The following is a 17403-nucleotide window of genomic DNA, read 5'->3' on the forward strand; positions in this document are numbered from 1 at the left end:
AAGAAAACAATTCCACTCACAATAGCACCAAAACAACAAAACACTTAGGAATTAATTGAACAAAAGAAGTATATGACTGGACTTAGAAAACTACAAATCCATTCTGAAAGGAATTAAAAACCTAAATATTTTAAAAGACAACTTGTTTTCATGAATCAGAAGACTCACTTTTCTTAAGAAGCCAGTATTTCCCAACTTTATCTAGATATACTACATAATCCCTATCCCAGTCCTAGCTGGAATTTTTGCAGAAATTGACACATTGATCCTTAAACACATAAGGAAATGAAAGTGATGCAGAATAGCCCAAACAACCTTGAAAAAGACAAACAATTTCAAAATTTACCACAAAGCTACAGTAATCAAGACAGTATAGTACTGGCGTAAAGAATGACATATAAATCAACAGAATAAAGACTTCAGAAACAAACCCTCACATTTATAGTCAACTGACTTACTACAAAGATTCAAGGCAATACAATGGGGAAAAGAGAGTCTTACCAACAAATGGTAATGAACAACAGGATATCCACAAGCAAAAGAATGTAGTTGGACCCTGATCTCATAGCATATATAAAAATTAACTTAAAATGCATCAAAGATCTAAATATAAGAGCTAAAACTGTAATACTCTTAGAACAAAATAGAGGATTAAATCTTCGTGACCTTGGGCTGGGCAATGGTTTCTTATATATGATGCCAAAGCACTAGCCACAAAAGAAAAAATAAACTGGATGTCATCAAAATTAAAATTTTCATGTATCAAAGGACATTACACAGAAAGTGAAAAGACAACATACAAAATGGGAGAAATTACTTGCAAATCATGCACTGATAAGGGATATATAAAAGGGTCCAGAATATATTAGATAACACTTCACATTCATCAGCACAGTTAAAATCAAACAAATAATAGCACATAGTAAGTGTTGGTGAGAAAGAATGTGGATAAACTGGAACTCTCATACATTCTTAGTGGAAATTTTAAATGGTGCAGTTGGTTGGAAAAACATTCTGGTAGTTTCTCAAAAAGTTAAACATAGAATTATCATTTAACCCAGCATTTGGGTGAGTATAGATACACACTCAAAAGAAATGAAATCACATATCTACCCAAAAACCTGTACATAAATGTTCACAGCAGCACTATTCACAATAGCTAAAATATGAAAACAAGCCAAATATCATAAACTGTTACATGCATACAGTGGAATATTATTCTGGTATAAAAAACGAAGTTCTGATACATGATAAAGCACAAACAAAACCCTGAAAATATACTAACTGAAAGAAGCCAGACAAAAAGAGTGACATATTATATGATTCTATTTATATGAAACATCCAAATAGGCAAATCCATAAAGTCAAAAATAGATTCGTAGTTGCTAAGGACTCAGGGAAGAGGGATTAATTGCTAATGGCTACAGGGTTTCTTTTTGGAGTGATGAAAATATTCTGCTTTAGACAGTGATGACTGTGCAACCTTGTGAATATATTTTTAAAAAAACCCACTGAACTGTATAATTTCAAAGAGTGACTATATCGCCAAAAAAAAAAAAAAAAAAAAAAAAGAAAGAGAAAGAAAGAAAAAGGAGCCAGAACCTGTGGTTATGACCATATAATTGTAGGGGTTTATAAAATCACCTCATTCCATTTCTCAAATTTTACAAAAAAAACCCCTGAGATACAAGTGATGAACTAGATTATCCGTAGCCCTAAAGTCTGTTAAGAGTAGAACTGGAATTGGTATACAAAGTATATCTACCTCCATTCTAACATGGGTAAAAAACAAACCCCCTTTAATAAACAGATCTATTCATAAGGGACTTCATCCTTTAAAAATGTTAAAATTTGTGTACTGAATTTCTACCGCCTCTGACCTTGATTCTTAATCATTAATAAGTATTTTGTTAAAGGCAAAACAGCAACTTCACTGTTATTTTAAAAAGCACTTCAAAAAGTTAAAATTTTCTTCAACTATCATTCACAGTTTAACATATTTCAGATACTTAATGAAACATTAGTTAATTGGGATTTCAGAAAATCCCATAGCACTGAATTTCTGAAATGCTGAGCTTACTTTGCAATGCTTCACACTTATGCAAAAACACTAAAATATTTCATATTGAGTTTTTCAAAAGTTAAACACTACTACTGTGGGGGGAGGGGCATAGGTAGACGTGGGAGAGGGTATAAGGGGAATAAATGGAAATGGAAAAAATACAATTAAAAAAATCAGTTGTTGAATGAAAAAAAAAGAACAGGACACTACTACCATTGAGAGTTTTGGGTCTATATTTCCTCTCATTGAATCTAGAGAGAACTGTGGCTGGTTCAACCAATAGAATACGGTGAAAGTGACCTTTCTAAATTCCTGACCCAGAGAATCAGTGAGCTAACTAAAATGATTATTGTTTCATGTCACTTAATTTGGAGTGGTGTGTTATACAGCAAAGATAATTGGAATAGCAAATACGATTTTTATAATAAAAACAAGCAATTCTTGTTTCCTCTTTGCATAGCACTCTGGAATCATACACATTTCCTCACCAAAAAAAGCAAAAATGAAAATACATGTATATATAAACATGTATTTTTAAAAGTCAAGAAAATTACATGATTTTTCAATTATCTAAAAATATAACAATATCCTGGTATGTTACAGAATTCAGAATATCCCCAGAAGACATCATGAATATAGGCACATACATCAGCTTAGGCTTCCAAAAACTGTGGTTCTTAAAGTTTAGATGAAATTCCAGGTGATATTTCCTGAATGGTCGGTCTTGCCTTTAATAGGGTGTAACCAAAAGCAACCATTTTCTGATTACCTAGGTTGTTCTCATTGAGAATAAGTTTGGACTAGTTGGTAAGTTAGAAGTGTCTCATACTTCTTTCAAGACTATCTTTTAAGTAAGTGACAAATTCTGGCTCTCTACACATACTGTGTGATCTCAGAGGAATGAAGAATTTCTTGGGGCTTGTCTGTATCTTATTTGATCTGATTAGGATGATTTTAAGGATTAATGAGAGAAGATATATATGAAAAGTCCTGAGCACTGTATTAGGCACAAAAAAGACACAATCTCTGAAATCTAACTTTAGGACTCAAGACAATATATTGCTTAGTATCTGCAAAAGAGAATCCATACTGATAGTAATCACATGAATTTCTAAGTTTTATTTTGCAAATTTTAGTGGACTGTTTTAAAAGTTAAGCTTATTATAAAGCATAACAAATTTATGCTAGGTAAAGGAATATTTCAGTATAGAGAAGGCAATTTACAAATATTTACCTTGATCAAATATTTTTCCCATCTGTCTGCTGTAACGGATTTGCCAATCTTCCTCATCAACTTCAAATGGAGTTCCACCAATTCTTTCGGTACTTAAAAGGAATAAAAAAAATACTGTTAGCCAGCAAAATAAAAATTTTGTAAACATGAAAAATTATAGAAAAAGAACTTTTCCCCAACACTGAGCAATTTTTCAAAAAAGGTGTCAGTTTTATCTATCTTTTATATCTCTGAATCAGAAAAGACTAAACTAGGGCAAAAAACAACTGAAAACTACTTAAAGATAAGTAGGTATATCACATTTTCTTTCAAAACACCATCAGAGAAAGGAGAACTCTACTGTAAACTGCAGGCTTTTGGGTGAGCCTTGAAGTGTCAATGTAGGTTCATTGATCATAACAAATGTTATCACTGAGGTACAGGGTGTAGAAAGTGGGGGAAGTTGTGCATATGAGAGGGAAAAGGGAATGTGGGAACTCTCTATACTTTGTGTTCAATTTTTCTATGCATCCAAAACTGCTCTAACAAATGAAGTCTATTTTTTTTTTTAAAAAAAGCCCATCAGGTGTAAGTACTTAACTTTCTCATCCATTTCCCATAACACATATTTGGTTTCTTTACTAAGACTGAAGACCAACATAAATTCACAGATTTAAAAAGGAATCAAGTAACAGCCCTGACCAGTGTAACTCAGTTGATTGGGTGTCAACCTGGAAACCGAAAGGTCACAGATTAGAAACCTGTTCAAGGCACTTGCCCAAGTTGTGGGTTCAGCCCCTAGTCTGGGGACATGCAAGAGATAAACCAATCGATGTTTCTCACATCAATGTTCTCCTCCCTCTCTTCCCCTCCCTCTACAATCAATAAAAGGGGAAAAAAAAAAAAAGGAATCAAAGAACATACATTCCAAGTTGATAGATAGCTAAGAAACAGTTTAACAGTTTTCAAACTTTCGGAAAACTACTCTTCCAATTCATCCCTTATGTATTGTGCTAAACTCCTCTATGGCATCTTTATAGATAGATGCTTGACAACCTTCAAGAATGAAAAATTTACTTACCTTCTAAAGTTCTAATTATTAGAAAGTCACCCTTACACAAAAATCAAAATCTGCCTTTCTCCCTGGTTCTTGATTTTATTGCCTTATACTTTCTTCTTCTATTGGAATCTTTAAATATTTGAAGATTGCTATATCTTCCCTAAGATTCTCCTAACTGTAAACAATTGGGGTTCCTCCAAATATCCCTTGGGCATGACCTAATTATATTATTTAATTATATTAGTTAGAACTATGGGAAATGAAAGACACACACATGACAGTCAAGTTTAGCCATTTCCCAAATACCAAATATCATCAGTAACCCAAGAGAAATTATAGGTATACTATCCACAAGGCTCCACATTCAAATACTTGAGAAAAATGTTAGATTAAAAAAAAAATTATTTTTGACCTCAGGACTTCTTAAAGCCTTTACTGATTGTACCTATTAGCATTATGAATATTTAAGACAGGGACATAATTTGCAGTACTTTTCAATATATTTGATCGTGGAACATTTTTTGTGAAACACAGAATCTTGTAGGATACAAGTGCTCTGAAGTACAGTTGGGGAAATGATGGACTAATTTTTTTCAGTTAATTCTTTCAGACTATTCTCCAGTAAAGCTAGTTTCAACTTGAAACAACCTTTAAATACAAAAACACTGAGCCATTCAAAAAAAATTTTGTGGGTCCACTATTAGTAATCAAGAAATAGTTTCTGCCCTTAGTGGGCCTATTTAAGTAAGCCTTGTTAGGGGTTAAGACCAGTGGTGAGTTGGAGGTAAAGAGAGAAGTTCGGAGGGGTGGTTATAGACCAGTAAACAGACAATTATATTAAGCCAAGACTTGAAACATGGGATAGAGGGTGGAGTAGAGAAAAGGAGAAAGGGCACTGCTTACAGAATTAATTGCAGATGCAAGAAACTGAAAAACGAAGTGATTGTAATCTGAAGGTATGAACACAGAAAAAGGACATGATCATGAAGAGCCTTGTAAGACTAAGATGTTTACATTTTATTTAAAAATATAGGCAAGACAGTGAGTGCTTTGAGACAGGAATATCTCACTAAATGAATTTTAGGAAAACAGATTGCTTTTACTTGCTTGTTTGTTTTAGGAGGTGGAGGTACAGGGCAGAGATTAGATGTAAATTCAGAAAAATATCAATCAAGAAAGATGACAGTCACTTGAACTAAGGTAGAGGCGGTACAGAGAGAAGTTGGCAGGTCTGAGAAATGTTTAGGAAACAAACAATAAAACTTAGTGATAAAGGGTCAAGGAAACCTGAGGCACTGGCCTCCAAAGTGAAGTAGATGCCAAAGATAATATGTTAGGAGAAAAAGATTGGGCTCAATTCTCAATCCCACCACTTAATACAAGACTATAATTCTGGTCAAATTCTATGAACACTGAATCTCAAATTCCTCATGTGTAATAAAGGGCTGCGCTAGCTATCTTACAGTTTCAAAACTGTAAAACATTATAGACAGCTAAACATCTTTATTTTTATTTTTGTTGTTGATATTTGGAGAACCAAGGTCAGTTTCAATTTCTCCTTTTCACTTTTCCCCAAACACTAAGTCCTGAAGATTCTACCTGTGTCTCAAGCTTGTTCCCTATTTCCCCCCAATTTCTCTAGGGTATCACTGTTCCTTCTCACTTCAGAAAAATAGCTGTGGGTAATCTCCTGTAACCAAACCAATCCTCCAAAAACATTGCTTTCCTGTCTCTTCTACAGTTCATAAATATCTTTTATAGCCCCTAAATACCTACATAAACTCATCCAGATTTTTTTCCCATAGCCTCAGAGCTCCAATACTCGCTATTAACGTAACTCTCCAATCCTCCTCTCACATTTCTCCACTGAAATCCTTGATTCAAATCATTATGGCTAGAACACTATCCACTAAGCATACCCAAGTCTATTACCTTTCTTGGCTTTATTCCAGCCCTCCAGTTTACTGTTTTATGCCCACTTGAAACATACACATCTTTCAATTTCTGGTAAATAAAAATCCCAAAAGTCTCTGAGATAGCTTTCCAATGATTCCAGTGCACAGTTTTGTCCTTGGAACACCCATAGCATTAATACTGTCGGTATCACTCATTCAGGTGGCTAAAAGCTTTGCATTACTTGTGCACAGCCTCCATATCATAAAGATACACGAAATCACCAAAAAGTTGATACAATTCCAACTATTTTTAAAAATCAAAGGTGAAAATATATGCAAAAAATGTTTTTTATCCCACTTTACAAATGTAGCCATTGTTGATTTAGGCATGTAGTAATAGATTATATATAACTTGATTCACTTGTTAGAGCACTGGCTCTTGCAAAGCACTGTACAATAGAAAATAAGATGAGCCACATGACGTCAAATTTTCTAGTAGTTCACTCATAGAGGTAAAAGAGGTCAAAATTAATTTTAATAATGTATTTTATTTAACACTATGTATCCCAATGTTATTTAAACATATAATCCATATTTTAAATTGTATATATTTTACTTTATTGATTTTTAAAAATTTTTTTAATTGAAGTATAATTGACATATAACATTATATTAGTTTCAGGTGTACAATATGATTTGATATGTGTACACATCGAAATGATCACCACAGTAAGTATCGTTAACATCTGTCACCTTACATAATTACAAAAAATTTTTTTGTGATGAGAACTTTTAAAATCTATTCTCTTAGCAACTCTCAGATATGCAATACAATATTAACTGTAGTGACCATGCTGTACATTTAATCACCATGACTTATTTACTTCATAACTGGAGTTTGTACCTTTGGGACCCCTGTCATCCATTTTACATGCTTTTTTTGTACTAAGCATTCAAAATATATTGTGCATTTTACCCTTATAGCCAACTCAATTCACACTAGCCATATTTCAATTGCATAAGAGCTCTACAGGGCTGGTGGCTGTTATACCCGATCAATCATATAAGGTTAGAATATTTAAAACAAAACGTATAATCCACAATTTACTTACATGTTTGTGAGATATAAGTGGTATGCAACATTATATTAATTGCAGGTGTACACCATAATTCAGTATACCATAATAACTCAGTATTTGTATATATATGGGAAGTAGTTAACATAATCTAGCTAACACCCAATTTATTATATTTGTTGTTAAAAACAGAACTGACAAACTGATAACCTTTAAGGATACTAGCAGCTCTAAATATTTTGTCAATTAATAATAAATGGGCAACAATGTCAACAGAAAGATTAATCGACATTACAGTTAAATTGAAAATATTAAAATTCCCATATTTTGCAGTCATCCCTTGGTATCCATGGGGCTTTGAAGCCAGGATCCCCAGGATACCAAAATCCACAGATGCTCAAAGTGCCTTATATAAAATCACATTGTATTTGCATGTAACTTATGCATACTCTCCTCTATACTTTATATCATCTCTAGATTACTTATAATACCCAATACAATGTAAATAGTTTTATACTGTATTGTCTAGGAAATAATGGCAATAAAAATTCTGTACATGAAGTTCAGCACAGACCCAGCCACTGTAAGTCTAACTACATAATACACGTCAGCAACAATTAACATTTCTTAAAAAATACTTTCCATCAGCAGTTGGTTGAATTCCAGATGCAGAACCTGAAGATACTGAGTGCTAACTGTACTTCTAAAAACGATGCTGTATATTCAATAGACCGTCCTATGAAAATGGAAATATTCTATATATTCACTTTCCAATGCAGTAGCTATTTTAGCTACTAGCTACATGTGACTACTGAGCACTTGATATGTAGCAAATAAAACTAAGGAACTAATGTTTAATTTTATTTGTTTTTAATTAATTTAGACTTAAATAGCCACACAGGGTGAGTGGCTATGGTTTTGGATAGTACAGCTGAAAATTATCAATCATATTTTAAAAATATATGATCATTTTCTAAAATATACAGAGAATCTGCAAACTCACTTATTACCTGACACATTTTCTAAATACATAGTCTCATTTCCAGAACATTACGTAATTGTTAACATCCTTCTAAAAAATTATCAATTAACCAACTTCATGTCACTCCAAAAAATACAGGTTTTATCCCAACTGAACCAAGGTCTCTACCTTTTCACATGACAGATTTGATATGCAACCTTTAGCAGTCCTGTTTCATAGGGCCTTAGGAGGTAAAAGATTCTGAAGCAAAAGAAAAGGTCAGAGTCTGTGAATTCATGAAGTGCCTGGCAAATGATATGGGTATGAAGCAGCAGAAAGAGGTAGAATTCCAGGCTACATTACTGATACAATCACTCAAAGACATTCTATATTTTGACATTTTTCTAAGCAACTTTCCAGTACCAAACCTTAGGAATGCTGCTGCTTCTGCAATCCTAGTCTTGTTATTCACAAAAATGGTAGAAATTTACAGCACGTCATAACTGACCTGATTCTTCTCATTTTTTAATAAAGTTTTTTATTTATACATCCTCTATGCTTATAAGAGGAGATATACTTAGTCTCACAAAACAGTTGATTTTGAGGGCATTGATAAAAGAGCACTGATTTTAGATACAGTATTTGAAGATAAGTTTACAATAAGCTTTCATTTACAGTTCAGTTTTTACAAGTTGTGTTGTGGGAACCAGTTTTATCAATAATGAGTCTGGTTCCACAAGCCACTTGATCCTTAAAATAACTATTATGTATTTATATATCGTATCTTCAAAGAGTTCATTTCATCAATCATCCTACAGTTTTCTGAAAAGCAAAGAAATGGCTCAAGACTACTGCTCTGCAGGGCAAGAAAAACGATTTTTCCACTAGCCTTTTGGGTTCTTGTCCACAACATCCTTGCAATAAAAAAATGATTAAGAGGAGGGGAAAAAGCAGACAAAAGTTTAAAAACATGATATATCACATATACAAGGAAGAGACCCAGGAAAATGAGAGTAACTCTCCAAATTGGATGAAGCCACCGCTTAAATACCATCTTCAGCTAAAGGCAAAAGATGTCCACGGAAGGGGAAGTCAGTTAAGGGAGGTTACCCGGAAAAGCACAGTAAACAAAGGTAAGGTTGTCATGAAGATTCACGTCATGATCTTCTGCATTGCTAAGAGTCTGCAGAAGTTCGATCATCCCTTCTTCCAGGTATAGTGAGGGAGACACCCATACAAATGGAGATTTCCCTTATAAATGTTAAATGTATTTTACCAAGGGTAACTTCTATTTGTTTTTCAGAAGTTCTCCCATGTCTGTGGCCTCTTTAAAATTAACCAGCCTAAAATAATCCTTATGCCAAATAGATGTATTTTGGAGTAACAAATCCCATTCCCCTATAGCTCCTAACAAACAAACATGTGCAGCATGTCATTGTACTAAACACCACAGGCAACTGTAACAGTGATATTTGTGTAATCTGTTGCACTATATCATGACAGCTACATTACTAGGCAACAGGAATTTTTCAGCTTCATCATAATCTTATGGGACAACTGTGGTATATGCAGTCTGTCGTTGACCAGAACCTCATTATGCAGCAAGACTATATGTGTACTATGAAAAACCCTAGACAGAGATTCAGGAGAAAAAGATGTAAAACTCAATATTCTCATCCATAAATGGAGTTGTAATAGATGATCAGTCTTCCAGCTCTAACAGTCAATATTTTATGTCTACATATTGAATCAGGTATTTATTTGCCTTATAATAACAAGAGTTAACTACCGGGTATTAGAATTTTTTTAACTAAAAGTAAGACTCTAATTCACACTCTCTGACAGACTGGAAAACTTAGCAACTAAGATTCGATGTGAACTGCCCAAGATCAAATAAAAGCCATGCAAGACCCCAGACCTCTCAACTTCTTCTAATCCAGGGCTATTTGTAATGTTTCTTTGAATATCAAAATGATAAAGGAATAGTTCAGAGAATATAACTTACAAATCAAAACTTTCAGTGCTCTTTCTGTACAGCTCTGTATCTGAGTTTTGATCTCGCCTATGCACAGTGAAACATTATCCATTTCTAAAAGGTATCCAGGTAATAGGGGCCTTAGCACCAGAAACACTACTACCAATCCATTCTTTCATTTCCTCAACAGCTTTATTGAAATGTAATTAACATAACATACAGTTCATCCATTTAAAGTATACAAATCAATGACATTAATGATTAATTTTAATTGTGATAAAACATACAACATAAAATTTGTTAAAACCATTTTAAGTGTACCTTTCAGTGACATCAATTACATTCACCACATTATGCAACCATCAGCACTATTTTCCCATCCATTCTGATACTTAACACTTTTGAAAAAGACACTCCACTTCCAAATTGCTTTTGCCCCCAAGAGGGCAAAAACTTGTCCTTGAGGAAGGCAAAAAAATCTCAGATAATGGCTTATGGTTTTCCACATCATATGGCTTTCTGACAAAATCTTACTCCTTAGTATTTTATTTCTCTTACTAGAGAGAAAATTTTAAACTAAATTTTTCTCTTTAGGGGTATGATGATGAAAAAAAAAAGGTTGAGAAACATTGTGCTTTAGAAGGCAAAAGCAAGGATTGTTACACAAAGTGTGAAACACTACCTTAGAAAGTGCTCAAACTGCCAAAAGAGGCTGTATCCCACTGAAACCCAAGCCAAGTTGTAAACTGCCCAGCTACCCCATGAGAACCAATTTCATTCATGTTAAATTAATTGAAAATATTATCTTGCAATGTTAATACTTAAATAAAGCAGAAAATCGAGCACACCAGCTGAAACACTGGTTTTAAATTTATCCCAAGTGCTAATAATTAAGAGAAAACAAGAGCTAAGTAGACACAGAAAAAAGAGAGAAAGAAAATAAGGCCAGGCTCTTTGACGTCATGTGGTCTTCACTGTTGGGGGCGGGGGAAGGGGGTCAGTGACGGGCTGTGAAAGGATTCACAACGAGAAAAAAGATTGCAGAAAGCAAAGTTTTTATTTTACTTTTCCCAAGACAGGGAAAGGGGTAGGTGCAAGGACAGGCACCAGCACTGACGGGTGGGGGCTTTGAGCTTTCACTGGATTATAAATGGATTAAAAAGGGTGGGTGGGGGTTTGCTGTTGTGTGGCCCCTTGGCTGTTGCAACAGAGGTGGTTTTGGGTGGCTTTGCAATCGTTAGCAGTTTGCTCCAATGTTATCTTTTGCCTGTAGCTGTGGGGGGGGGGGGGGGGCGGCGCGGGCGGGTTAGACCTGCTCTTGCTTTCCAGTAATTTCCAGTCCTGAGTACATAAATTGAGAAGGGTAAAATGGCAGTCAATGTTTAACAAGGTCGTAGTCCTGCTAGGCAAATGGTGCCACAATAGCAAATGGTGCTAGCTATGTCCTTTCATTAGTTATCTTTATTGTCTCACTTCATAAATATCTATCATCTATCTCCTCTTCCTCCTCTCTCCATGAATATAAGGGCCAGGTCCACCTGCCTTTTTCATCACTGGGTTCACAGCACCAAGCACACTTCCTGGCCTATTCAAAGTTATCTGGTAAACTAGAATAGGGGTAAGACAATAAAGGAGAAAGAGACAAGGACAGAGGAAGTGAGGAAAGTAAAAAGCAGTTCTCTAGGTACCTAGAAAAAAAGAGTTCCTGTATATGTGAAAGAGAAATTATCTGAACTAATAGTAGGCAGGAAAATGGTGAGGATCAGGACATGAAAAAGATAGCAAAAGGCCTTTAGGTTTCAATTCACTGTGAGATCAGTTAATATCACTAGCCCAAGACAACTCATTTGCAGGTTTTTTCTTCCTTTCTCTTCCTTTTCAGGGAAGATGAATGCTCCCATAGACATTTGTATATACAACTAAATAATAAAGCCGTATATTTAACTAAAGAAATACCTATCCATAGTGATTTCCTAATGCCAGACCTCCATAAAGTGCCAGGCTTTTATCCTCATCAAGTATAATCCATGTAGTCCAATAGGTTCCCCTACCCCGACTTATCTCAGAAATAATTTGTTTTAAATTGTGCACCTTTCTCTCATCATCCCACTCCATCCTGCCCCAACGAGATGCATCCCTCTGTCCAGTGTATCCGCCTCACTTCATTTCTTCACAAAGGCACTGTACCATCTCACATCATCACAAGGGTTAGCATAGTACAGTAAGACATTGAGAGAGACCACATTCACCTAACTTATTACAATTTTTAATACAACTTTCATAATAACTCTTACTATAATTTTTCTATTTTAGTTTTAGTTATTATTGTTAACCTCTTATAGTGCCTAATTTACAAATTAAACTTTTATCAGAGTATGCATGTAAGTAGCATAATAGGGTTTGGTACTATCCAGTTTTAGACATTTACTGGGGCTCCTTGGAACTTATCCCTTGCAGATAAGGGGGGACAAAACTGTACTTAAAAACTTAAACAGTACTCTAGAACATGCCTTTGTAAAAGAAAAGGTGCTACGTACAAACCTGACAAGCTCAGGGCGCCTTAAAACTCAGAGACCTTAAGTAACCACACAGGATGGGCTGAAATTAAAACTTTCTATCTCAAAGCAGTTCATGGCAGCTGGTCATGTCCTAAGCGGCCCTTTTTCCCCTAACAAAAGTTGGTCTTAACCGAGCCTGTCTATTGTCTTTTTTGCTTCTATGAGGTAACGTAATTTTTCAATGTCAAATTTCCTTTTTCTGGACCCCTCAAAGCACAGACACTTCACCAAAGGGAGACCACAAATCCCCTCATTGTTACTGTTATCAAGTTAATTGCTAACTCTCCTATACCCATTTGCGTAAAAGTGTGTGCCCATCATTGTCTTTTATCCAGTCCCAGAGGGTTCCCTGCTTTGCTTCCTCCTGCTTCCCTATTCTGTCACCAATGGATTTCTTGTAACCCTGTTTGGACTCCTCTTTTGATTGTAATATCTGAGCATTTCTCGATCCACTGACATTTTGCTTCCTGGTAACTGAGATCAGTTTGGCTCAAATAAGCTCACCAAAAATTCTCTACAGATTTGAATGTCTCTTATGTTGACACCTTTATGATTCAAAAGCACGATTTCTGGTGTTCTATCAGTTTGGTGTTTGTTTTAAAGACAAGTCTGCAGGACTGTGAACTTAAACAAAAAAAACCTTCATTTCCTTATGAAATTCAGTGTCTTCATTCCCTGGTAACAAGTGATCGGTTCAATTTCTTTCAATCAACATTTATTTGACAAGCAAAAAATAACTAGATAAGTAACATCTTACAGTTTCCTAAAATTTTGACACAAAGCATAACAGAATGGGTTCATTATAATTTTACAGTTATTTCAACAAATGAGAAAATGTATATGAAAACACTTTATAAACCATAAAGCAATATACAAACCAAAGTTACTGTTATTCACCACCAGATGGTGATCATGTCTTATTTAAAGCAAAATGCTGACACTATTTGGGAGCCAGCTGGCTGACTGCTAAAAAAACAATCAGTAAGCCAAGCAGGGTGTCTAAATAAAATGCCGGTGATTTTTTAGTTTTTTCAATTGAAACATCAGCAAAACACAACCAGTTAAAAATAGGTTCAGCCTGAAAACTTCAAAAGGAGCTTTGATAACTCTAGATAGAATTTAGGGCAAAGGACATGTGTTTCTGGAATTCTTGTACTGGTTATTTAACCATTCATACCACCCTGAACTTCTTTAACTGCAATAGCAAACCTTTTTTTTTTTTTTTAAAGGGACCCTTTCCCAGGTCCTTTATTGTGAAAATGTTGGGGGGAGCAGGAACCAAAAACAGATACTGTTATACTAAAACCCCCATGAACTCATCACCCCACTTCAACATCAGTATGTGACCACAAGACTTTGCCCACTCCAATGTTATTTTAAAGCAAATCCAGATGTCATTATTTCATCCCTAAATATTTCACTGTATATCTCTAAGGGTTAAGGACTCTTAAAAATAACCATAATATTATTACTACTACCTAAAAGTTAATAATTCCTTAATGTCATAGGGTTACCAGTCAAGTAAACAATTTTTAACTATCTTTAATTAACCAAGAAGTGAAATTATATTTTATTGTTGCCTCTGTAGCAGATGCTGGCAGTAGCCCTTAGCACTTAAGAATCCAGTACAAACCAACATGCAAGTGTGTGCAAGTCTTTTGGTGAGGGTTTCTTCTGACTACAGGACAGGAGAGTTAACTGTTCCTGAAAGGAACCTTTGGCCGATAATTGACAGTAGTCCTTTACTGCTTGGCTGGGGTAAATCTGAGATATGATGTACACTGTCTCAGAATTTAACAGCCCCAGGTGCCTGTAAAGTAACTTGATTTTTCCCCCTTCCGGGTCTCACTTCCCCCTCCTACCTCAGTGTTTCCTGGCATCACTCTGCAAATAAACTACTTGCACTCACATTTTTATGTCAGGGTCTCTAGTTATTAGGGACTCCAACATAAGTGTTTGAATGAAAGCTATGGACCTCCTAGAAAATGTAAACTTAAAAGATTTCTGCAAATACACTCAAAGAGTTTACAGGCAACATAAAAGGCATACAAACATCCCAGTTTAAAGAACCCTGCCTCCCTACAGACTCTACAGTTCAGGATGGCTGAGATCTTAACTATTTGATTAAGATAATTGTTGGAAGTGTTCCACCAAGACTATTCAGTTATGTTCAAAAACTTCCCCACCCCTCTGCTTTATTGTTGAAGAGGAAGCATCATTATCTCAATACTTAATTCCTATGTGCATAAAATCGAATCAAACTGAAAATAAGACAACTGTTGGCTTAAACTTCTACATTTTAAGAAAAACAAATGCTCCTAGAAGGAGGGGGTTGCTAAGACTGGGTCCTTTGAAAAGCCACAACTGTGAAATTTATAAGTGTTTTCATTTGCATGTATTTTTATTTACATATGACTTTCCACGGATTTTTTTTTTTAAACTGCTGCTGGCCTCAAACAACAATACAAGTAAGGTACTTGTGATTTCTTTTGAAAATCAACTTGGGACTTCATGCTAAAAGTCCCCTCTAGCTAACATACTTTCCTCCCCTCCCCTCTTGAAAAAAGTTCTATGCATTCAGTCTCCATTTTTTATTGTATTTTTTCCATTACCATTTAGTACCCTTATAACTCCCTCCCCATATCCATCGTCTCCCCCCAACCCCAGGAATCACCACACTGCTGACCATGTCCATGAGTCCTTTTGTACCCATTTGTTCCAGACTCACCAAATCTGACTTTCATTAATTATATAAAAGGATGAGCCTTAATTTGGCAGCATGCGACACTGGTGACCACTTCTTCCTTGAAACCTAGCCATCCTGTGATTTTTGATTTCTCCTCTTTCTTTTAAAATTCCTTAGTAGACCCTATACTTCTGCCTTCTCTTCAAAAGTTGATTCTACTTTAGGATTTCATTTCTTTTGCTTCTAAATTATTTCATCCATCTCTTTGATTCAATTTAAATATGTTGTCTTACTGTGTTGGTATGGATATGTTCAAGTAACAGAAAACCTTACTTACCAGAGTGCCTTCACAAATAGGGAGTTACTTTTTCTCATATAAAAAGAAGTCCAGAGTAATAATAAGTTTCTAGTTTTGATTTAATGGCTCAACAAATTCAGTATTGCGAACTTCTTAGAATTCCCAAACATTCCATGCTGTTTATTCCGATCTTAGTTCCTGCAGTTCCCTCTATTCTCAACACAACTCTACTTACTTATCCTGAGTTTTTTGGTTATTGCTCCGTGGGAAATCATTCCTTTGTTTTTCTTTTATATATTCTTTTATCTTACCAGGATTAAGTAAGGGACTGGGTGTCCCAAAATGATTCTATTTATGCATCACACTGTATCCTGTATGCCTGTTTGGTAACCTCTATCCCACATTAAACAGACCTGAATCTTCAGCACCTAGGACAGTGCTTACAGCATATACATTTGAGAAAGACTTGTTCAATGAATGGATGATTTGGACTTAAAAAAAAAAAGTAAAACTTTTTCATAAACACGGATTTCTTCTAACCTATAAACAGTAATACATGTTTTTTTACTCCCACTTAAGAAACCAGATAGAAACGCATGTCTACAACCACTAAAGGAAACACATAAATGAGAATAACTGTCTGACAATGTGTATTTATGCCACCTAATCAACTATGACCCATGCTATCAATTTACAAGTGGCCAACCATAAACTGGCTTTTATGAGTGAGTGAGCTTCCTAACATACAAGAGAACAGACTAAGATAAGCAAAAAAAATATGCAAAACAGAAGAGACCATGACTTGTAACACCGTTCTCAGTTGGCCAACCTACTCCTAGCCTCAAACAACCACTAATCTGTCTTTTGTTCCTATAGATTTGTCTTTTCTACAGTTTCATATAGATGGAATCATATAGTACATACTCATTTTGCCTGGCTTTTTTTCATTCAATGAATTATTTTGAAATTTACCCACGTTATGCATTTATCAGCAGTCTACCCTTTTTAATGTGACCAGTACCCCACTGTATAAATATATTCGATTGCTTAATTATCTGATGAATGTTTGGGTTATTTCTAGTTTAAGTAAAGGTGCTCTTGCACATCTATGTGCAAGTTTGGCAGACCCTGACTAAAACCAAAAACCACTTATATTTAATGCAATTGTTGATATTACTGAATTTTAATCTACAATCTTACTATTTGTTTTCAACAATTTTTTGTTCCTTCCCTTAGTTCCTGCCTTCCTTGGATTAACTGAGCATACTTTAGCATTCATTTAATATCTGCTATTGACTAATTAGGCATACTTCTGTCTCCTTTTAAAAATTGATTTTAGAGAGAGAGGGAGGAAGGGGGCAGAAAGAAATACCGATTTATTGTTCCACTTATTTACGTATTCATTGGTTGCTTCTTGTATGAGCCTTGACCATAGACTGAACCTACAACCTTGGCATATCAGGGATGACGTACATGGGACAGGCATATCGGGGATGACGTACATGGGACAGGCATATCGGGATGACGTACATGGGACAGGCATATCGGGGATGACGTACATGGGACAGGCATATCGGGATGACGTACATGGGACAGGCATATCGGGGATGACGTACATG

At 35.2% G+C, this 17403-nt stretch overlaps 1 protein-coding gene across 2 annotated transcripts in view; it reads right to left on the minus strand.

The window, feature by feature from the left end:
* Positions 1–17403, minus strand: part of RSF1 (remodeling and spacing factor 1) — a 112781-nt gene that overhangs the window by 72576 nt on the left and 22802 nt on the right. For both annotated transcript variants that reach the window (XM_054576314.1, XM_054576313.1), the window contains exon 2: positions 3297–3388. In XM_054576314.1, coding sequence (XP_054432289.1) covers positions 3297–3388 — 92 coding nt within the window. The remainder of the gene's footprint in view (positions 1–3296; positions 3389–17403) is intronic.

This window comes from Pteronotus mesoamericanus, unplaced genomic scaffold, assembly GCF_021234165.1.
Source record: "Pteronotus mesoamericanus isolate MK-2021 breed Mesoamerican mustached bat unplaced genomic scaffold, CSHL_Meso_final contig_33, whole genome shotgun sequence".
Classification (NCBI taxonomy): Eukaryota; Metazoa; Chordata; class Mammalia; order Chiroptera; family Mormoopidae; genus Pteronotus; species Pteronotus mesoamericanus.